Source organism: Erinaceus europaeus, chromosome 19, assembly GCF_950295315.1.
Source record: "Erinaceus europaeus chromosome 19, mEriEur2.1, whole genome shotgun sequence".
In the NCBI taxonomy this organism is placed as follows: domain Eukaryota; kingdom Metazoa; phylum Chordata; class Mammalia; order Eulipotyphla; family Erinaceidae; genus Erinaceus; species Erinaceus europaeus.
This window is the reverse complement of record NC_080180.1, coordinates 32,559,521-32,584,093: the sequence shown is the minus strand read 5'-3', so window position 1 is coordinate 32,584,093 and position 24,573 is coordinate 32,559,521. Positions and strand designations below refer to the sequence as shown.

Sequence of the window (24,573 nt, the reverse complement as noted above, 5' to 3'; positions counted from 1 at the left end):
GGCCCATAATCCCAGAGGGATAAAAATAGGGAATCTTCCAATGAAAGAGATGGAATACGGAAATTCTGGTGGTGGGAACTGTATCCTCTTCTCTCACAATATTCATGTTCATTATTAAATTACACATACAAACACACACAAAAAAAAAGTACAGAGAAAAAGGCAATGGGCCTTTGGAGCTGTAGGCATGAAAATTTCCTTGCAAAACCTCTCTGTTATCTCCCAATTCCTGAGGAAAAAAATCCTTATTTGATTCTATCAGAAACAGCAAATAAGCCCTTGGCCTGAACAAGGTTGTGCCCAGTATTATCATCTGAAGTGCTAATCTGGGGAGGTCCGCCATACCTCCAATACCATAGAGCAGTGGGAGAGACCCTCTCAGAGCTGTGTGTGAAATATTCACTTTGCTCTAACATGGAAGATACAAGTTATGTACAAATCAGGAACAGGTGTAAAAAGGGGGACTGTGTAGGACACATGAGAACCACTCTAGTCATGGAATTGCAATTTTTCATACTCACATCCGAGCATAACTAAAATACCTTCAATTTCTTTTCCTTCCCGTTTATTTTATTCACTAAGGGAGATGAAACTGGAGAACCATACTCATCCATGCAATGGTGGGGCCCAAACTCAGGAGCCAGTGCTGATGAGGCAAGGGGTTTCTCCACTTTGCCTGCTGAGAGGCTGTAAGCACCTCATTGTTATAAAAGTTTACATACAGCACTAGTCACAATGAAGAAAAGTGAAAACTGTGGTACAGGATGTGGTGCAGTCAATAAAGTTTTGGATTCAAAAGTATGATGTTCAGAGTTCAATCCCTGGCATCACATGTACCAGAGGGATGGCTGGTTCTTTCTCTCGCTCCTCCTATCTACTTCATTAATAAATAGTTTTTTTTATTTTAAAAAAAAGGAAGTTAAAAAGAACAACAAAAATTTACTGCATGATTACATGAATTTTAATTGTTTTTTTTATTTATTGATTGGAGGATAAAGGGTTTACAGTCCACAGTAAAATGCAATAGTTTGTACATCCATAACACATAAATTTTAACTTTTATTAGCACAAAGCATGATGTGATTTAATGTAGGTTTCAGCATGAGCAATTTTCCTGTACAGAATTGTAAGTTTTCATACAGGCAGTTTTTCTAGATGAGACATTTAAACAATTCAGAACAAGAATCCAAACCGATTGTACAGCATTCTAAAGATCAGCTAGTCCACAGAGGGAGAGAGGAATGGAATCTGGTCCCACACAGAAATAAGGCTTCAGTGAGTGGGAAAATGTCTCCTGGAAAGAATGGAGGTGGGAGTTGTCACTCAAGTTGTAGAAGGAAATCTGCCCCAGCTCCCAGTCCAGGTAAACTCCAATGCCTCTGGGCTTTCTCTTCAAAGTCAGAACAACAGGACAGGCACCTCCTGCCACATAGTCTCCATCTTGCAGGTGAATGGTCCAGCGCCTGTTCTGAACAGACCTTGGATGCTGCTGCCCCCTGCTGGAGTGGGAGTGGCTACACAGCCCTATGGCCCAGCTGAGCTTGTCATTCACCTGCACCTCCCAGTAATGGCGGCCAGCATGGAATTCTTTAGAGCCCAGGACTTCCAGATCAAAGGGAATCCTCTGCTCTCTCTGGAGAACTTTACTCCTTCTCTTCCTCAGTGTCACAGATCGCTTGTCCTTGGTCACGCACAGATGAGGATCTGCCGTATGTGGATCCAGGGTCACCTCTGCTCGGAATTTCTGTTGAATCTTCTCCAGGGCTGATTCCAGTGGAGGCAGATGATATACCTCCCTCCGTAGGTGGGAGAAGCACACAGCTGGAACCTCTCGATTCTCATAGATATGATGAATCCTCTTGACCTCACTCAGAAGCTTCATGTCTGGCATCACACATCTCTCAGAAACTTCCTGGAGCTGAGCCTTGGTGGTGCAGATGTGGTCTTTAAAGTCAGTGATATTTATCTTGATTCTCTGCAGAAGGTCTTTCTCTTCTTGAGCTAGTCTGGATAGAGCTGCTTCTTGCTGTCTGTCCACAAATTCTTTCAAGTTCTCTATACTAGAGTCTAACTTGGACTTGTGTTTAAGTATTTGGTCTCTCAATTCCTGGAACTTTCTGTCTTCCCTCTCTTCCACTTTCTGTAATTTCCGTAAGTCCTCTCTCAAGAGTGTGATGGAATCATTTGTCTTGTGTCTGTAATAAGAAGCAGCCTCCTCCAGAGACCTTACATGGTGTCTCTGTTGGTCATGGGGCTCAGCACAGTCAGGACAGAGCACCTGCAAGTCATCCTCACAGAAGAGACTCAGCACCTGGCTGTGCCTCTCACACAGGCTCGCCTCTTGTGGACTCACCTCCTTGCTTCCGTTGTCCATGAGCTGAATGAAATCCACTATATTTGCCAGCTTCCTGTTGGCAGTCCAGTGCCTCTTCTGACATCGGTTCCGGCACACAGGGCAAGAGAAAGTATCCTGAGGACCCTCCCAGCACTGTTGGATGCAGGAATAACAGAAGTTGTGCCCACACTCAATGGTGGCAGGTTCTCTCATGCAGGTCAAGCAGATGGGGCAGTTGAATTCTGCTTGCATGGCTGACAAGACTCCAGATGCCTCCATTGGGTGAGAAGGACACGCTGCTTTTCTTCAGCAATTTTGGGTCTGAGGTTTCACTTGAGTGACAAGAGGCAGCATCAGGCCTCTTTGCTCAGCACCCCTGGGATGGAAGCACAGCTACTACTGAACTACAATCACAGTGGCCCCAAGTACAGAAGTTGGTGGCCAAGATTTGTACTCAACACCTGAAGCTCTGTTTCAGTTAGTTTGTTGCCTCAGATAGCTGCTCGGATATTAAGTTCAGTTTAGGGATTTGATTGCAGGCAGTCAGTCCTCCAAAGTAGCCGCTGCACCTGAAGGAGAGAGATCAAAGATATAAAAAGGCTTTGGGTTTGTTTCAGCCTGCTCACTCTCCACTTGAGGGAATCAGTGAAGCTTCTCTTCTCCTCCCAAGCCATCTCTGCACATACCAACTACACAAGATGGGACTAGGTCTGAGGAAAGTAAATGAGCTCTGGTACTTGATCCTCAGAGGCTAAGTGAAATCTTCCACACTAATCTACACCCTGGAGCCATTTCCACCCACATCAACTACACAAGATGGGACTAGGTCTGAGGAAAACAAATGAGCTTTGGTACATGAAATCTCCCATGGGAATGTACATCCTGGACACCCTAGAGTCCTGGGGAAATGATGGGCACCCCAAGTTTCCACAGCCTCCTTACCTGTGCTGGTGACTCTTCTCTCTTCAAGGCAGGTCTCTGGCAGGCTCCTGAGCTGTGTTCCACAGGCTGGAGTGATGAGGCAGTCTGGAACTGAAGTGTGCTCTCTTTGGATGTCACCAGAGTATTTATGTGTAACCAGTGTGTGGAGCTTGACACCCACCTTCAGTAGCTATTGGCTCAGCATCAGGGTGTGTGAGTGGCTGGTTTGAGACTGAGAGGATTATGAGTTTGGTTGTGGGAGGGATTCATTCCCCTTTATGGGGATCAGGCCTCCCTATAGCTAAGGAGATTTACAGACTACACCTTTGCATTTCTCCTTAATCCCCTCAATGCCCCTTAACACCATACTTTCTGGGATAGTATATGATATGATTAGGTCTCCCTACAGCTATGGAGATCTACACAATCTTGTGGGCTTAGACACCTGAGGACCTTGTGCAGGTGGCCTGCTGTAACCCCTTATGAGACCATCAGCTTCTAGGGCAGTCTTCATGATGCTTCTCCACACCACAATCCTGAAGGCACAAAGACCTTTCCAGTCACGTCTCAGGTGCCCAGGTATAGTTGGTCCAATGCTACAATCATTTGAATTTGATAAACAGAGATGATATATAAGCTTAAAATGTCTATGTCAGGGAATCAACATGTTATTACCTGAGACCAATACAAACGTTCCCACTTAAATTATAAACTCCAGGTTAATTTTATATTATCTATAGCTGAGATGGACAATGTGCTGTTGTGTGTCTTTGTTATTTTTCCCATGCCATGACATTTTGGCCTGATGATCAGATTGAGTCTTCGTGAAGGCACTTAGAGCACAGTTTCTTCTTGTTGAATAAAAGTGCAATCAGCATAGATAAGAGAGAGAGAGAGATCTACATAATCTCACTGTTGCCTTAACTGGGTTGAAATATGCAGAATGAAACTGAACCACTTTATCTCACCAGAAACAAAAATCAACTCCAAATGAATCACGGCCCTGGATGGTGAGCAGAAAATATCAAATAGTTAAAGGAAACTATTGGCAGACCACTTCCCATCTAAACCTCAAGGGCATCTGTGATAATTCAATCCCAATTGCAAGGAAGACAAAATCAAAAGTAAATCAATGGGACTGCATCAAATTGAAAAGCTTTTGCACAGCAAATGAAACCATCCCCCAACAAAGAGACCTCTCACTGGGTGAGCAAAGATCTTTACAAGCCATACATCAGACAAGAGGCTACTAACCAAAATATATAAAGAGTTCATTAATGTCAGCTTCTAATCAGCAAATGACCCAATCCAAAAGTGGAGGGAGCATAACATCAGATAATTCACTACAGAAGAAAGACAAAAGGCCAACAGACATATGAAAATTTGCTCCAGATCACTGATTGTCAGAGAAATGCAAATAAAGATAACAATGAAATCCCACCTTATCCCTGTGAGTAGCTCATACATCAAAAATCCACAGCATCAACAAATGCTGGAGAGGTTGTGGGCACAAAGGAAACCCCCAGCCCTGCTGTAGGGAAGGTAAATTGGTTGAACCCTTGTGGAGAGCAGTCTGGAGAACCTTAGCCGGTCTTGAAGCTGACTTCCCTTATGACCCAGTAATTCCTCTCTTAGGGCTATATCCTAAGGATTCAATCAAAGCCATCTAAAAAGATACATGTAGCTATGTTCATAGCAGCACAATTTGTAATAGTTCAAACCTGGAAGCAATCCAGGTGCCCAACAACAGATGAAAGCCTTAATCCCCTCAGTGCCCCTGAACACCACTTTTATTAGGACAACAGAAACAATGAACCTGTGTGGAGAATTTGCTTTCTTCCCAGAATGTCTAGCTTGATCCAAATGAGCTCTTCTTACAGTCTTTCAGTCTTCAGAGTTGCCTAGCGATCTTTCAAAGTAGTTCCGTACACCTGATCATTTTTTATATCCAGGTTTCCTCTGTCAGTGTCATTTGCTTCCACATACAACTTGGTGTGTCCTTTTTATTTTTGAAACCTGTGGTTTGAGTGAATTTAGGAGAATCAATTAAACAAGACCCAGAATTCAATTTAGTGAAAACTCAGTCTATCCATATTGAAAAATCTAAAAGCTATACTTGGAAGATTCCCTCATTTAAAGAACAACAACAACAAAAATCTAACAAAAACAAAACAAACAAACACTGCTAGAAAGACAAGGCTGCAACTACATCTGTCTTTTTTGTGCTAACCTCCCAGAGGCCACTATCCAGACAATTCAAGTATTTCAAGCTATTCAAAGTCATCACAAACCATGGCCTCCAAACTGGCTGGCTAGAGAGCCTCTGTGTCTGTATAATTGTACTTAAACTATTATTCAGCTTTTCCCAATGCATATGCCTCTAAACTCCTGTGAGTTAGACATTTGCATTTTATTTTGCTTTTTAAGTAGCAAAAGTATTAAGATGAGTTTTAATATAGATCTATGTTAGATGGATGTGTAGCTCTCAACTTTATTTAAAGATTTAATTACAGAAGGGAGGGATAAAGAGTGGAAGATGGATAGGGAGACTCAGAATACAGGACGAGAGGTACTGAGGACTGGACTCAGAACCTCACTCTTGGAAGTGTTGTGTTCTCCCAGTGAACCCCTACAAGGGAACTATAGGGAATATACTCATTATTGTCCAAAATGAAGCCCATGTTCTTAATTGTATATAGAATATGAATATTACAATAATCAAAAGTCATTTTTTCAAAGAGTTCTGGAAATTTTCACTTTATTTAAATATATACTAATGCGATAAGATAGAAAGGGATAGAGATATATGGAGAGAGAGAGAGAAAAGGGGGGGGAGATGAAGGGATTCAGAATTAAGTTTTCCCAGGATTATTACTGTGGATTCCCACCGCTAGTATTTTTCAGTTTCCAGAGCCATATATTTTTCCTTCCTTATTCTTTTCTTTTTTCTTCCTATATCAAACTGAGTGTCAGACTTTCTCTGTAGACATTTCAGTGAAAATCCTAGGAAATGTTATTTTTCTTACTTCTCATTCTTGATGTCTATATACTGTGTGTTGATATTTTTATTAGCTCTTTAAGTATGCAAATACATATTTTTTTCACTTTCAATGAAAAAGGTGGCAAAATACCCAACAAATTTAAAAAATATTATATTTATTTATTGATTGGATAGAGACAGTCAGAAATCGAAAGGGGAGGGAGGGATAGAGAGGGTGAGAGACAGAGAGACACACCTGCAGCACTGCTTCACCACTTGTGAAGCTTTCCCTCTGCAGGAGGGGACTGAGTAGTGGAACCCAGGTCCTTGCGCATTGTAACATATGCACTCCACCAGGTGCTTCGCCGCCCGGCCCCAAAACCCAACTAATTAATTCTAAGATAAGAGTAATTCAGAAAACATAATCTATAAAAGAGCGAGATCACAGCTCCAGGGAGTGCCCAGTGCCATAGCTCTTCTCCATGCAGTGAGCGGTCAGCTGGGCGTTACAAAGCAATGCGGGTACCCTCACTACCAGGGAGTCAACTCTTTGTCCTTGGAATTTTATAAACCAAAAAGGAATGAGATCTCAGGTCTAAAACATAAAGATTAAATCATCAATCCTTCTGTTAAAATAATATTTTCTTCAAAATAGGAAAAACATTTTTTTCAAGCAAAGCCTTATAAAAATTATTTTCTTCCGGCTAGACTACAACCTTTTTTTCCCTTCTGGTTGACTGAATATGGTACTAAGAAAAATAATTTCTAAGCCAATATGTGATTAATGTCATGAAAATGCCTGAAAACAGGAAGAAATTGAGCAATCTCTTCTTTTTCTTTTTTAAAAATTTTATTTATAAAGAAGAAACATTGGCCAAACCATAGGATAAGAAAGGTGCAACTCCACACAATTCCCACCACCAATCTCTTCTTTTTCTTAACCTCTTTGAAAGAGAAGTGAACCTGGGCTGGAGAGAGAGCATCATGTTTATGCAAATGACTTTCATGCCTGAGGGCCTGAGTTTCCAGGCTCAATCCCCAGCACCACCAGAAGCCAGAGCATGTGCCTGAATGCTCCAAGCTTTGTGTCTGAGAGCTGGGACCACAGTTGAAACCAACACAGACTAAATCATGGAATTCATGGAGTCTTGCTTAGGTTTTGGCGTCTTTCATTCTCTCTGATAGAAAACTACAACTGGGGGCAGGGTAAGGGCGCACCTGGCTGAACGCACATGTTACAATGCACAGGAAGCCCGTTTCAGCCCCCTTCCCCACCTTCAGAGGGAAAGCTTTACGAGTGGTGAAGCAGGGATGCAGGTGTTTCTCTGTCTTTCTCCCTTTCTATCACTGCCCCTTCCTCTTGATTTCTGGTTGTCTCTATCCAATAAACAAAGAAATAAAAAAAAAGAAAAGAAAGAAGAAAACCACAACTGAAAGTCGTCATTAGCACAGTGGATTAAGCGCACATGGCGCGTAGCGTAATGACAGGCATAAGGATCCTGGTTCGAGCACCTGGCTCCCCACCTGAGGGGAGTTGCTTCATAGGTGGTGAAGCAGGTCTGAGGTGTCTATCTTTCTCTCTCCCTCTCGGTCTTCCCCCCCCTCACTCCACTTCTCTGTCCTATTGAACAACGATGACATCAATAACAACAACAATAATAACTACAACAATAAAAACAAACAAACAAAAAACCAAGGGCAATAAAGGGGAAAATAAATAAGTAAATAAATAGAAAGAAAAAAACAGGCTAGGGGTATTGATGAGCCTGCCAATGCCCATATCAAGCGGTGAAGCAATCACACACACAAAAAAAAAAAAAAAAAAAAAGAGAGAGAAAGAAAAAAAGAAAAAAAAGAAAAAGAAGAAGGAGAAGGAGACGGAGACGGAGACGGAGACGAAGAAGAAGAAGAAGAAGAAGAAGAAGAAGAAGAAGAATGAGAAGAAGGAGAAGAAGGAGAAGAAGAAAAAAAGATAAAAGAAAAAGAAAAGAAAACCATAACTGAGGGAGAATGGAAATTGAAGGCATGCTTACAACATTGGATGTGAAAGCAGGTTCTGAGTTCGATCCTAGTATCACATGTGACAGACTGATGCTCTGCTTCTTATACTCCATCCATCTTTCTCTAATGGTAAAACATATTTTTGAAATTATGCTTAAAGTTAAGTTAAGGAGGTAGTTCAGCATAAGAGCACATGACTCACTCCTAGGCATGAGTTTGAATCCTATTTCCCATTAACATAGAAAGCAAAAGTGACTACTTAAGGGAGAAATCTTTGTAGTACTTTTTTTTTTTTTACAGAATTTGATACAGTTTAGGAAAACAAATATATGAGAAAATAAAATTATATTGTAATAAGATTCTTATTTTATCATGTGGTATATTACTTCATGTAAACAGTAGAAAGTTAAAATGAAATGCCATAAGCCTAACAAGTACTTCTAGAGTATGTCAGACACACACACACACACACACACACAAAAAAAAAAAAAAAAAAAAAAACACCTAATGAGACTAGAGAAATAATAAAACAAAATAAATCCATTGGAAAGGGAGATATATAGGGCAAATATAAAAGAATTACTAAAATGGTAGGTCCTAAAGCAAAGCTGGTGTGGGTGGTGGAGAAGCTGGATGAGTACACCTGGTACAAGGTGTAAGAACCTGGGTTCAAGCCACCAGCCCCCATGTGTAGGGGGAAAGCTTCACAAGTAGTGAAACAGGGCTGCAGGTATCTCGCTATCTCACCCTTCCTCTCTGTTTCTGTCTGTCTCTATCAATAAATAAATAAAGATAATTAGAAAATAAAAGCTAACACACGTAATATCTCTATTTTCCTTAGGGGAAGCTTATAAAGCAATAGGAAAATAAGGAGGTCTGGAGGTGGTATAGGGGATTAAGGGTTGGAATTTCAAGCAAGTTTCCTAAGTTCAGTCCACAGCATCACATGTGGCAGAGTGATGTCACAGGTCCCTCTTCATCCTCCCCACGCCCCATCCCCTCCTCTTACTCTTTCTGTTCCTCCTCTTTCTGTCTTACCACCACCACCCATTTCCTTCATGAAAAATATTTATTAAAATAATCAAAGATTTATAAAACTGAAGGACTGTCTATATGTGATACATAATTAACCCAGTTTGTATATAAACATTTTATTAACATACATGATTAGGAAAACTACTTGATTCTAACATAGAGATAAAATAAAAGGCTTCAGCTACATCATTATCAGATGTAGTTTAAGCATAAGGATGTGTCTTCTTCTGCTGTATTATGAGCAAGAAGAGCAAGGTTATCAGAGACAAAAAGAATGAAAGATACTGTCTATGATAATCTTAAATGGATGTGAACCTAAATAGGAAGTTTCCAGGTGTGTGTTCACTTCTTAGAAGCTTGCCAGAATGGTTAATGGGCTAGTGCCCTGCTTTGCCATCTGGTGACCTGACTTTAACTTGGGGCCCGCTGGATTGGAAGAAGCCTCTGTTCCATGGTCTATTTGGCTCTCTCCCTCTTTGCTAGTTTGTCTTTGTCTCTATATGGGAAAAAAAAGTGGCAACCTAGGACATTGGAGTCCAGGTACTGACAGGAGATTTTAAATACAATACAATACAATACAATACAATACAATACAATACAATACAATACAATACAATACAATACAATACAATAAAATACAATACAATACAACAAACACAATACAATTAAATGAACCCCTTATGCAATACATTAAACCTAAATCCTCAACCATACATGAAATATTTAAAAGTCCTCACTTTCTGTCTCTTTACCACTAACATTATTGTTGGGGGTCAGTGTGCATGAGAAATCCACTCTCCTGAATGACGATTTTCGCTTTTATTTTGCCCTCTTTATTTTGTTATGGCAGAGAGAAATTGAGAAGCAACAGCGAGAACAGAGAAGGAGAGACACACACAGAGAGAATACCTGTCGCACTTGCCTCACCATTTATGAAGCTTCCCTCCTGAGGTGGGGTGGGAAGCCCCCAAATCAGGTCCTTGAACACGATCATTTATGCACTCAACCAGGTGCATGGCCACCCAGCCCCCAAGATTTTTCTCTTGAGTAAGTGACTCACCAAGTTGAAAATAAATCAGAAAGATAAAGGCATACTGAAAATACCTGTAGAACACAAGAAGAACGTGTTCTGTGATTTTTGACTAGTAAGAAACTAAACACATTGAAAATAATCACTATAGGGTCACCTACATAGCTGACTCACTTCCATAGAGGGTGAAAGAATAGGAAAGCTATCAGAGAGGGGATGGGGTACAGAGTTCTCATGGTGGGAATTGTGTGAAGTTGTGCCCCTCTTATCCTATGGTTTATTCAATGTTTCCTTTTTATAAATAAAAAATTAATTGAAAATATTAATCCTCCAATATGAAATAAACAAACCAAAAGAATTGGCCCATGTTAATATCAAATACCAAACCACATTCCGGAAATCACAGAGAAAAATTTATCAGGATAAATACTCCAAAACCTATACCAAGGCTCAGCATTTTCAAATTTCAGAAAAGCCAAAGTGAAAAAATAAATCTTGGAAGTTGGGCGGTGGAGCAGCCGTTTAAGTGCACGTAGTGTGAAACACAAGGCCTGGCACAAGGATCCTGGTTTGAGCCCCCAGCTCTCCACCTGCAGGGCAGTCGCTTCACAGGTGGTGAAGCAAGTCTGTAGGTGTCTGTCTTTCTTTCCTCCTCTTTGTCTGTCTCTTCCCTCTCCATGTCTCTCTCTGTCCTATCCAATAACAGTGACATCAATAACAACAAAAATAACTAAAACAATGAATCAACAATGGCAACAAAAGGGAATAAATAAATATTTAAAAAAGAAATAAAAAGAAAAATCTTAAATTAAATCACATATTTAGAAAAAATTTTATTTAGAGAGAAGCAGATACAGAATTAATATCTGGCTTCATATAAATCGTGCAAGCAAAACAGAATAGAGAAAATGTTACAAATATTTTAACATTTCAAGAAATCTTAAAAAAAAAAGTAAACACAATGCAGGCCAGAAAGTAGGACCTGTATATAATGTAAACAGAAATGTGAAGTTTCCATAATGACTTTCCATTTATTTTAAACTTGTTTAATACATTGAAAATAACATGCATACCAAAAAAAAAAAAAAAGGAAAGAAAAAGAAAATAGCAATGGGAGCAGTATACTCAATTTTGTATAATTAAGATATATTTTACCTTCTCCCTTTAAAAAATGTATGGGGAGTCAGGCAGTAGTGCAGCAGGTTAAGCATAGGCGGCACAAAGTGCAAGGTTCAAGCCCCCGTCTCCCCACCTGCAGAGGAGTCTCTTCACAAGCGGTGAAGCAGGTCTGCAGGTGCCTATCTTTCTCTCCCCTTCTCTGTCTTCCCCTCCTCTCCGTTTCTTTCTCTCCTATCCAACAACAACATCAATAACAACAACAATAATGACTACAACAATAATAAAATATCAAGGGCAACAAAAGGGAATAAATAAGTATTTAAAAAATATATGTAGTGATGGAAGTGAGAAGGGGCTGTAGGGAGAGGAGTTCGCCCTGTAGCTCTGGCTCCTGGTGGTGATGGAGACAGGACCTGAGCCTCTGTGTCCTCCGGCAGGAAGACAGGAGCTCTAGCCTTGTGATCTCTCTCCTGCCCTCTTAGTGATTTTATGAGTCTATTACATTTAGGCACAGTCTTTTGTTCTCTCAATCTGCTGTGGATCTCAGAGTTCTCTAAAATGAAGCTTCACGAAAACAATGAAAAATGAATCACACAGTTAAGTGAGAAAGAAAAGCTTTATTTAAGAGTGAGGAGTCAGAAATTCTTGAGCTGGACATGTGAAGTCACCCTAAGTAAATCAAAGGTCAAGAAAGAAACGAGAATTAACTGTTGAACTGAGCTTAAAGACAGAGGCAACACTCAGAGAATATTTGAGGATATGGTTTTACAAAGAGGTCAGCGAACGGCCAAGATCATATTTTTTTAATTTTAAAATATTTGTATTTATATATGAGAGGGGTAGGACGCATTGCTGTGAAATATAGAATTGGAACCTCCTAGGCTACTTTATTTAACACAATGGCCTATGCTGTTGGAGAAATATCTTCTACTTGTAACATTTTGACATAGTGTATGCATTTAAATTAATTTGTTTATTTTCCTTATTTAATTTAATTAATTTTTGTTGCCCTTGATATATATATTCCATTTGCTGCCCGTTGTTGTTGTAGTTATTATTGTTATTGATGTCACCATTTTTAGATAGGTCAGAGAGAAATAGAGAGAGGAGGGGAAGACAAAGAAGGGGAGAGAAAGATGGACACCTGCAGACCTACTTAACCACCTGTGAAACGTCTCCCTTCAGGTGGGGTGCCGGGGCTTGAACTGGGATCCTTACCCAGGTCCTTGTGTTTCGCGCCACGTGAGCATAACACGCTGTGCTACCGCTCAACTCCCGTGATTTTTTCTTTTTAATCCCCATTGATGGCCTGGTAAAATAGCTCAGTTGGTAGTGTATTGCTTTGTCACGGACACAGCCTAGGTTCGAAATCATCCACTACCTTTGTGGTATGGGAGGTGGTGCAAAGGATAAATCACGGGACTCTCAAGCGTGAGGTCCTCAGTTCAACCCCCGCAAGCACAGGTACTAGAGTGATGCCTCATTCTTTCTCTCTCCTTCTTTTTCTCATAAATAAATAAGATCTAAAAAAACAAAAAAATCAGCCACCACCATAGTGAAGGAGGTTTTGGTGATGTAGTCTCTGTATTAGTCTTTATCTTAAATAAATTTACATAAGTAAAGACGAAAATGCTCTGCTGTAATTAAAAACTTAAAGGACTTTGGTCGGAGTGTGGAAGCTGTTGGCATGGCTTAAAACAGAATTTAGTACATGGGGGTTCAGCAGTATGGAACGGTGTATTTTAGGCACAGCAAAATAAGTAATCATTGACAGGGGTAAGAATAGGGCAGAGCCATGAGAAAAGTTAATACTCAAAGCTCCGATTCATGTGTGTACGAGCCATGGGAGAAGCAGCCATGACTGGGCGAGCATCTAGGAAAGCTGGGAGCTGGACCAACCGACCACAGGAACCACCAGTAACTACAGCTGTGAAGTGTGGTAACAGCTCAGGTAAAAGAAAGGGCTGGACTTCCAGCCACCTGCAATTAAGTAACTTGGTTGACATCAGTCTGCTCAGCCTGACATCAGACATATGCTAAGTGTGTCCACATTCCTATGGTGAGCTAGTGTGTAGCATCACAACAATGTTCATTGCTGCTGACTACATTTTAGCTCACTCTGTCCATAAATTATCAACTCTCTGAATTTATTCATGGAAAAGTCTAGCGTAGGATGCATTGATTAATGCCTTGATTAATGCTGGGATGTTTTCACAAAGTCCATGTTCTAATAAGATTATTTGGAAGACTACTAGGGTTCATTAAAGCATGTAATATCATGAGGAGTCTCCTTTAGTATCTTCTAGAATGACTACGTAGAGAATAATCATCTGGGGTCCAGGTGGTGGTGGACCTAGTTAACTGCACACATCACCATGCTCAAGGACCTGGGTTCAAGCCTCTGGTCCCCACCTTTGGGGGAAAGCTTCACAATTGTTGAAGAAAGGCTTCAGTTCTCTCTCTCTATATCTCTCACTCTTTCCATCTCTCTCCCCCCTCTTCTCTATCTATCTATCTATCTATCTATCTATCTATCAATTAATCTGTGTGTCTGTCTTTTTCCTACCCTACTCAATAGTTGTGTTTCTACCCAGTCATAGATAAATTTTAAAAAATTAAAAGAGAATAACCATTTTCATTTTTGAGATTTCTTCATTTTCCTTGAGGGAAAGTGATCCATAAATAAAAATCCATTTCTCAATCAACATCCAGGAAACATGAAGCACATACCTAAGAAATTGCCCCAAAGCTAAGGAGGATTTCTAACAAGCCTTTCTTAGTGGATTTTACATATTTCATCAGAAAGTATCAAGTTCTCAAATTCTCAGGAACACTGAAGGTGGAAGTATTTTTGCATTCCAAATGTGGTGAAAGGTGCCAAGTATGGAAAAAGAACATCACCAGAAACTGGCCATTTCTTCTTTCCCCCCAAAAATTAAGTATTTAAGATCATATTGTTAACATGTTTATTTATGTATGATTGGATAGAGACAGAGAATAATAGATAGGGAGTGGAAAATAGAGAAGGAGAGAGAGAGAGACAGAGAGAGAGAGATCTGCAGCATTGTTTCACCACTTGTGAAGCTTTCCCCCTGCAGGTGGGGATGGGGGATTGAACACGAGTCCTTGTGCTCTATAATGTATACAGTCAACCAAGTGTGCTACCACCTAGCCTCAATACTTAGGATTCTTAGATGTTAAATTACTAAAACATTTCAAAGAAATTATTGCTTTGGTTCTTTTTAAATTTTTTTTAGTTTTAAAAATGTGTTTCTCATATTCTCTTTATTTTTATTATATTTTTAAAATTTCTGTATTGGGTTTAATATTTTACATTTGACAGTAAATACAATAGTTTGTATGTGCATAACATTTCACAGTTTTCCACATAATAATACAACCCCCACTAGGCTCTTTAATTTTTTATAAATTACTTTTATTTATGTATTGGATACAGACTGTCAGAAATCAAGAGTTAAGGGGGCGATAGAGAGGAAGAGAAATGGGGAGACACTTGCAGCACTGCTTCACCACTTACGAAGCTTTCCCCCTGCAGGTGGGGATCAAGGTCTCGAACCTGGGTCCTTGCCCATTGTAAAATGTGCAGTCAACCAGGTGCGTCACCACGTGGCCCCGACTGCATTGGATGCTTACACAGTGATCCACCCGACAATATGGCTAGATGCCTATTTATTATTCTAGCCATCATCATATTGATTCATCTCTGTATCTGTATTTAAATGTCTATGAGTATGTAGTTATGCCTCCACCAGTGTTATGCATGTCATTCCCTAATACAAGCTATTCTTTGATGGCATGATTTTTTCATTAAATCCTTTGTTAAAAATATTTATTTTCCCTCTTGTTTTTTATTGTTGTTGTAGTTCTTATTATTGCTATTGATGTCGTCATTGTTAGAAGGACAGAGAGAAACGGAGAGAGGAGGGGAAGACAGAGAAAGACAGAAACCAGCAGACCTGCTTCACTGCTTGTGAAGCGACTCCCCTACAGGTGGGGAGCCAGGGGCTCAAACCAGGATCCTTATGCTGGTCCTTGAGCTTTGCACCACCTGCGCTTATCCCGCTGAGCAACCATCTGACTCCCCCACTGGCATTTTTTTTCATGCTGATCATAAATTATGCATTTTTATTTCTCTCTCTCTTTGAATTATCTTCATTAACTGGATAAGGATGGACACAAATTGAGAGGGTAGGGGAGGTAGAGAAAAGAGAGAGAAAGAGAGACACCTACAGCACTGCTTCACCACTTGCAAAGCCTTCCCTCAGATTTTGGATTAAACCATCTGTGAAAACAAATAAGTCCTCATCCTCTACACACTTCTTCCTCTCCTATGGCGTAAACAGAGGACCTAACTTACCTAAGAGAGTGAATGTCTCACAACAAGGGCAGTCCTGGGTTCAAGCGTCAGCAACACACCACATGGAAGCACCATGGCTGGCACTGGGGGAGGTACAAGGATGGGAGAGAACTGCTGTGGCATCTCCCCTCCTCTCTCTATCTCTCTCACTCTCTGAAAAGATGAGACAGTGAGAGGTTACTCAACATTGGTATCATACACAATTTCATAGTTCTCTTTTGTTGGATTTGTAGAAGTTAGTGTTCAAGGATAATACCACAAACGTCTGAATAATTAAAGTTGCTGCTTCCAGTGTGATACCTCAGCTGAGTTGAAATCAGAGAAAGTACCTCATATTTCATGAGGAAAGGAGTCTGAGGGGTGCTGAGGAAATGGAAATCTCAAAGGTAATTACTTAGGATGCCCCCGAATGGAGAACTTGCAGGCCAAAAGCTCTGCACTGCCAGCTGTTAATGTCACAAGTGATGGAGGAGCTGAATGAGTCATGAGAGTGGAAACATGAAGGACTCCTACCATAAGGAGCAGAGAATGTGATGGAGGGAAAAAACAGATGAGAAGTGAGAAGCCACAAAGTGACTAGGCACTAAAGTATGCACTCCTTCCAAAGTACAAAATTTCAAAATATCCCCATGGAAACATGTTTATAGCTACTTTTCCTCAGTGGAGGGACCACTATCGATCCTCTGAAAGGATAATGTGTGGGTAAACATGCACCTTTGCCTGGCTAACCCAGAATGAAGATAGGACATAGACAACTAGTGACAGAAATGACAGAGGAACAGCACTATGGAATCAGGCAACACCATTGGCCATCAACTGAAACACTAACAGGAAGACTACTTTTATCTGGTCCAAGTGAATTTAAATGGATAATGGAATACTTTTGTTTTAGGCTTAAAAATCTCCTTTGTCTTTGTAGTTAGTAGGCTATGAGTCTGAGGGACATGTTTAGCATTGTGTCAAGACACTGTTTTGAAAATAGTTTGGCGAGAGAGTATAATAACCCAATGCAGCAGAGTTTATCCATTCTCAAAATTATAGAGCAATGTTGATTATTGCCATTTTACATTTTTTTCTAGATGATTTAAAAATAATTTACAAAGTAAGTCATCCTACAGTTAACTATAATAGCAATGATCAGAAGTCTAGGTGAATGTTTCTTGATAATAAGGATAACCTTGTTCACTAGTATAACGGTACTAACTACCTTTTGAATTTGAAAATAAGCATGTAACATATTGAAAAGCTGTTTGTTTTGTTATGACATTGAGCGTACCTTAGATAATGTGGATATATTAATTTACAACAATCTCGGATACGTAACTAATAAATTTTTATTTATTTTTATAGGGACAGCGAGACATTAAGAGGGGAGGGAAAGAGATAGACGTGACCAGAGAGAGAGAGAGAGAAAAAACAGAGACAGATAGAGAGACTTGTAGCATTGAAGTTTACCCCGGTAGGTAGGACTAGGGGCTTACACCACAGTCCTGTGCACTATGTGTGCCATCAGCCGGGTGTACCACCATCCAGCCCCTGTAAGTAAATTCTAGCATATATTTGATAAAACACTATGTGTAATAAACTATGACAAGTAGTATTTCTAGAATACATATGACAAAATTTCCTAGAAACACACCTGGAAAGCACTTTGGCATTGTAATACAGCAAAAAACGTTAAGAGAAAAAATATAGAGGCCATATCTCACAATACAAGTTATAAATATGTGTATATCTTCATAACTGTATAGACTTTTGCATTTTTTCCATGAAAATACTATATAGGCATCACCCTGTTCACAGTCCTTGGTATCGCTTTTCGCTGAGTTTCATATTTTCCAGCCTACTTAAAATAGAGAATCCTGCTGCCCTAAAAACATTTGTCTGTACCTTGTAGTTCACTTGAAAACAATTCTGGTGAGCTAAAGCTGAGTTACTGTGCTATACTCTCTAAAATGATGCAGAGCAATAAGGAAAGCAAACAGAAGTAGACACCATATCTGATTCTCATGACATCAGGAGACAGAGTGTTTTGCAAAGCTTGCATGACTGTGGGTCTGGAGTTGGCGTACTGGCTTAAGCGCACATAATGTGAACTGCATGGAACCACGGAAGGATCCCAGTTCGAGTTCACGGCTCCCCACCTGTAGGTGGAAAGCTTTGCAAGTGGTGAAGCAGAGCTCCCCATCTCTGTCTTCCTCTCTTCTTTCAATTTCTCTCTGCCCCATCCAACAACAGCAGCAGCAGCAACAACAACAGTGATAAACCTGTAGGCCAGAAAAATGGAAAGAAAGAAAGAAAAAGAGAGAGAAAGATAGAAAGAGGGAAAGATAGAAAGAAGAAAAAGAGAAAGAAAGAAAGAGAGAATGATAGAAAGAAAGAGAGAAAGAAATAAAGAAAGAAAGAGGGAGAGAGAAAGAAAGAAAGAAAGAAAGAAAGAAAGAAAGAAAGAAAGAAAGAAAGAAAGAAAAACCATGCATGACACATGAGTAGAGAAATGAATATGAAGGTCCAATAAATGACTGGACCAGAGTCCTGAGCTGAGACTGTATAGAACCTGGTGACACTAAAGGGTTAGGAGAGGATCTGGGTGATGGCAGAGCAAAGGCAGAAGCTAATTTCATCGCCAGACTGATGTTATTAGGTCTTAAAGGTCAGCAATCCTTTCACAGGTTTTTGTCTTGTTTTTGACATGCCGTTTGTTTTTATCTGTGGTCATTTGAAGGAGAGACTGATAATAACTTATATTTGCCTCAAGTATAACTCTACTAATGATTCTTGCCTAAAATATAGTTAAAATTCAAGCAGGGCCAGAGGCCAGGTGGTGAGGCCCTTGGTTGAGCACATATGTTACAATGTGCAAGCGGTGAGGCAGATCTGCAGGTGTTCAAGGCCTCAGTCCCCACCTGCAGGGGAAAAGTTTCACAAGCTGTAAAGCAGTGCTGCTGTAGGTGTCTCTCCGTGTCTCTCTCCCTCTCTAGCTCCCCTCCCCTCTGTATGTCTCTCTGTCTCTATCAGATATATAATTTGAAGAATTCAAGCAGCAAAGATTTTTCTAAGCATGACAGTACCCTCCCTTAGTGAAAATAACAGTAAAAAGTTAGACCTGGGTGTCAGGTGGTAGCACAGCTGTTTAAGCTCATGTGGCACGAAGCACAAGGACCAGCGTAAGGATCCCGGTTCCAGCCCCCATCTCCCCACCTGCAGGGGAGTCGCTTCACAGGTAGTGAAACAGGTCTGCAGATGTCTTTCTCTACCCCGTCTCTGTCTACCCCTCCTCTCTCCATTTATCTCTGTCCTATCTAACAATGAAGATATCAGTAACAACAACAATGATAACTACAATATCTGTAAATAAAAAAAAAACACACAAGGGCAACAGAAGGGAAAATAAATAAATATATTTTTTAAAAAGTCAGACTTACTGGAACATATAAAATTAGCATAGAAATGAGAATTAACTACACTTATAAAATATCAAAACTGTGTAGTAGAATTAGTAAAAATGTTTAAAAGAAGGTATAAGATTCTATGTATTTATGTGACTGAAAGATACTCCCTTGCTGACAAATACTTTATATGCTAAGTGTCATAGCCTTGATAATGAGATAGGAGGAATGAACGTATGGTCATGAGATAAAATATCCCTCTAAGTAAATAGCTTCTGGAGTTATATCTCTAGATTTATTAAAACAAACAAACAAACAAACTAACAAAAAAACGCGGAGAGGTCAGTGGTAGTGCAGTGGGTTAAGCTCACATGGAGCAAAGCACATGGACCAGCATAATGATCTGGGTTCGAGCCCCCAGCTCTCCACCTGCAGGGGAGTTGCTTCATAGTTGGTAAAGTAGGCCTGCAGGTTGCTTTCTCTCCCCATCTCTGTCTTCCCCTCCTCTCTCCATTTCTCTCTGTCCTATCCAACAAGGAATATACCAATAATAATAATAATAACTACAACAACAACAAAAAACAAGAGCAACAAAAGGGGAGAAATAAATAAACAAAAGATTAAAAAACAGCCATTTTTGAATAGTAACTGCTTTAAAATAGAATGATAGCTCATCTGAGTGTCATACACATTTTGCTTTTTTAACAATATTTTGCATTTTTACTATATATTATATTTTGATTTTAAAGACAAAAAGTTATATTTAAAGTTTACTTAAGAGCAATGAGGTAATTATTTTTAATAAGCATAAGGAATATGTACTGATATATGAAAGAACTGAGCAGAATGACAATATAAGCACTCTTGTTTGTCTAGAGACAAGGTTTGGTGTTTGTGGGATGTCACTGTTATAGTCTACTTCATAATTCAGATAGAGGGACAGTGAGAGAGAGAGAGAGAGAGAGAGAGAGAGTTCCGTCAGCACCACCGCTTCCTCTGATAGCATATTAACTCCTGTTTGATGCTGGGGCTTCAAATCTGGGCCAAGTGCAAGGCAAGGCAGGCACAATATGCAGTAATATATCTCTATGGTCACAACACTCAGTTTTGCTAAGTGTTGGAATAGAAACCTGTGGAATGAAAATAGCTGGTGGGGCTGGGCAGTGGTGCACCTCGTGAACTGCACATGTTACCATGCACAAGGACCCAGTGCCCCCCCACAGGGCGAAAGCTTCACAAATGGTGAAGCAGTGCCAGAGCTGCAGGTGTCTTTCTCTGCCCCTCTCTATCTCCTCTTACCCTCAATTTCTGGCCGTCTCTGTCCAACAAATAAAGAAGAGAAAAAACAAACAAACACATAAACAAAGCTGGTATCCACCACAAGAATTACTGGGCACGTAAATTCTGTTTAGTGGGAAAGTCTACACTGCCATTTTTCACAATTTAAATGATGACAGGAATTGGGAACATCAGAATCTATGATTTTGTCTAAAGTGAGAATGTGTGTGGATCTTGAAGACATCCTGGGGATATACCGACCTGTGGAATCAAGAGCTTAGGGAAAGTGGAGAGTTAACTGTATACCTCAGTTTTCAGCAAGGTTTGGATAGGAAATAAAGGTAGCAGATTGCTCTGTTATCCTGTCAGCCATAACACTGCATCGTATGACCCTTTCTCTCATCTCACTGCCTATTCAGAAACAGGATAAACCGTATGGTAACTGCTGTGATTTTAGTTCCAATGTTGGTGAACTCATCTGTGGTTTATCCTGATACCCAATTCACAGGATGGCCTCTTCATAAGACATGTGTCATTACGCTTACTATTTGGATGTGTTGTAACTTCAGATTAGTCTGAGAAAGTGCCACTGAAATAGTGCTAATCTCTTTTGACCTTGATATCACACTTATTTTAACTTTATTGAAACAGGAATACAAGAACAGTATCAAGGGTTTTCCTAGGATATATATACATATATATATATATGTATATATATATATATGTATATATATATATATATATATGGTGGTAATTTTAGGTTTCTTATGCTTTAGCTTTCTTGAATGGATTAAGTCTGAAAAATACTGCGGGATGAATATCAACTTTTATATACAGACACGAGAGTGAAAAATTGAAAAAAAAATCCATATACTTTCTACTATGTCCATTACCCCTATGGGTTTATGTTTCTCAAAATGTTTCTCATGATATTCTAGCCCTTCATTAGGCATTCATGTTCACACTGCCATCTCTATGCACACCGAGTCAAACCCACCACACTTAAAAGAGTGACTGGCATGGATCTGTTATTCTGAACACAGAAACTGAACAACAAATGGAATGAGAAACCTGACATTCAGAGCCTCAAAAACTCACACTGGTGACTCCTTTGCTTATTATATGCAGTTTTTTATTCCCTTCAAAAGAACAGTTTTCAAAGTCTGACCCTCAGTAAGTTAGATCTGTGATAGTCCATATAAATTTTGTTACCATGCCAACTGAGAGCTTCAGCTTTCTTCACCAGCCTGGTCACTGCACAGTGCCCTCGGGATTGCACCCTGTTCAGTACCAGAATATCCATGTCAGGAAGGGTATTATAATACACGCACACTATGACCACTTAGAACACTAAATTAATTTAGATAAGATGTAGAAAATTTTCTAAGGGTCAGGCAGTGGCACACTTCGTTAAGCACTCACATTACACGACACAAGGACCTAGATTAAGCCCCCGGTCCCCACCTACAAGGGAAAAACTTCGTGAGTGGTGAAGCAGGGCTGCAGGAGTCTCTATTTCTCTATGGCCCCCTCATTTGTCAGTTTCTCCCTGTCTCTAACCAGTGACAGATAAAATGCATTATTTTTTTAAAGAAAGATATTTCAAATTAAAAAAAAACACCTCTATTTTCCTTACCTGGTAGAACAGAACAAAACTGAGAGGGGAGTAGGAAAAAGAGAGGGAAGGAGACAGAGAAATACATGCAGCCCTGTGTCATCACTTGTAAAGTTTTCCCCCTGCAGGTGGGGATGGGGATTCGAACTCGGTCTTTGTGCTTGGTAATATGTGTACTTAAACAGGTGCACTGCCACCCAGCCCCTAAAATGAAACTTTTCTAATCCATCTCGGTACAGACATAAATCAGTATCACCTATAATTATTTCTGACCAGGAATGATAAGGACAAAGGTATCAATAAAGCATAAGAGGCCCTAGATGGTTTATAATTTTAATTGTTATTTTCAAAAATAACTATCTGATATCAACTGACCTACCTGTAAGTTACAGTGAATGCATTTTAAATATCAAATGAATCTTAGCAGTGCATGTTATTTATTTATTTTTAATTTCTTTATTAGGGAATTAATGTTTTACATTTGACAGTAAATACAATAGTTTGTACATGCATAACATTTCCCAGTTTTCTATATAACAATACAACCCCCGCTAGGTCCTCTGTCGTCCTTTTTGAACCTGTATTCTATTCCCCATCCCTACCCCAGAGTCTTTTACTTGGGTGCAATACGCCAACTGCAGTTCACTTAACATAATTCCATCTAGCTCCATCCAAGACGAGTCAGAGAAGGTGCGTTCATTGTTCTTAATAGCTGCGTAGTATTCCTATGTGTCTGTATACCACAGCTTTCAATGGAATACTACGCAGCTGTTAAGAACAATGAACCCATTTTAATAACTTGTAATGTAGCTAGAAGACACTGGGCATGCAGCTATTGCTTAGCTTATTATTGCTATAATGTAAATATACTAATTATTTTCTTGAAAATCTTGATAATGCATAAGGACCAGGTGGTAATGCACCTGGGGAGGCACACACATTGCAGTGTGCTAGGACCTGGGTTCAAGCCACACATGAGAATGATACGTGAACTTTGGCAACTATTTTGGCTGGTCGATGAATTCAGACAGAGTTACTAACCACCCAGAAGATTTTAGCCAAGACAAATACGTTGTGTTCATGGAAAGTCATTTACAGAAATATGGATAGCATTTTATTTGTAACTGCCAACACATTTTAAGGTACCCACGCTCCCTTCAACTTTGTAGGCTGGTGCAGAAATGGAGGCACTTCTAAAATTAAGCATGGCTCAGCACTGAAAAGATAACTATTCTTTGGATACGCAACATCCTGGATAAATATCAAATGTGCTAAGTGAAATGAGAGGCATCAGATGGAAAAGAGGACATGGTTGTTGCATGGCTTCAGAATGTGAGCAGATTCCATAGAATGCTATCTGTAAAAAAAAAAAAAAAAACTTTAACAGGGCTTAGACACATTAACTGGAAAAGACAGGTGAGTGGTTGCAGAAGCTGTGTATTGAAGACTGAGCACAAATAGAGAAACTAGTAATACCCCCTACTAACAAGTATGTAATCACACAGACTTATTGAAACTGATGGAGACCTGCACCAGCCACTGGAGCCCTGGGAGTCAGATGGAAGGTGCCTTGAGTCTGGGCCAGGCTGGGGTCTGAGGCAGGAGGAGAGACCCTTTGAGCAGTGAGGGAGGACTGCGTGTGTCATGGCCATTATGATGTGTGCAGCCTGTACTTTGACTCGGGCACTGTGACATCTTCCTGACAAATACACAAGTTGGACCAGGAAGCCAGCTGGGCAGTACTGGACAAACCCTAGGCCTGAGAGGAAGTGTGCCACCCACCCTGTGGCTCAAAAAAAAAAAAAAAAAAGCACCACCACTCAGATTAAAGCATAATCATCTTTTATTTTACTTGATTTTACTTTCAGCCCCACAACCCATCAGCAGACTCCTCAGCAGAAGCAGTTGACAGCAGAGCTCCGCAGAAGCTGAGGCCAGGGGTTGAGCTGGATACAGGGCCATTAATTAGTTCCCAGCAGCAGTGAGACTCAGTGTGGGGGCTGTCACCAGGGGCTGCGGTTGTGGGCACTCACCAGCCTGCAGAGGGGCTCTGGGTCATCAAATGCTGGCCAGCTGTGCAGAAGCTGAAGCCCCTGCTTGAGCTGGGGATAGGGCCAACACTTTGCTCCCAGCGTGACCCCTGCAGAGGAGAGAACAGACCAGTGAGACTCAGTGTGGGGGCTGTCACCAGGGGCTGCGGTTGTGGGCACTCACCAGCCTGCAGAGGGGCTCTGGGTCTTCAAATGCTGGCCAGCTGTGCAGAAGCTGAAGCTCCTGCTTGAGCTGGGGACAGGGCCATCACTCTGCTCCCAGTGTGACCCCTGCAGAGGAGATAACAGGCCATTGAGACTCAGTGTGGGGGCTGTCACCAGGGGCTGCGGTTGTGGGCACTCACCAGCCTGCAGAGGGGCTCTGTGTCCTCAAATGCTGGCCGGCTGGACCTGGGCCCTCCTGCCTGTTCGGGAGGGTCCAGAGCAGCAGAAACAGCAGAG

The 24,573-nt window shown here is 40.5% G+C and overlaps 1 protein-coding gene across 1 annotated transcript in view; it reads right to left on the bottom strand.

Annotated features, from left to right (window-relative positions):
• Nucleotides 1-1,016: 1,016 nt before the first annotated feature.
• Nucleotides 1,017-24,573, bottom strand: part of LOC132534632 (tripartite motif-containing protein 75-like) — a 140,887-nt gene continuing 117,330 nt past the window's right edge. The window contains exon 2 of the mRNA XM_060178838.1: nucleotides 1,017-1,463. Within this exon, the coding sequence (XP_060034821.1) occupies nucleotides 1,208-1,463 (256 nt within the window). The 3' untranslated portion in view covers nucleotides 1,017-1,207. The remainder of the gene's footprint in view (nucleotides 1,464-24,573) is intronic.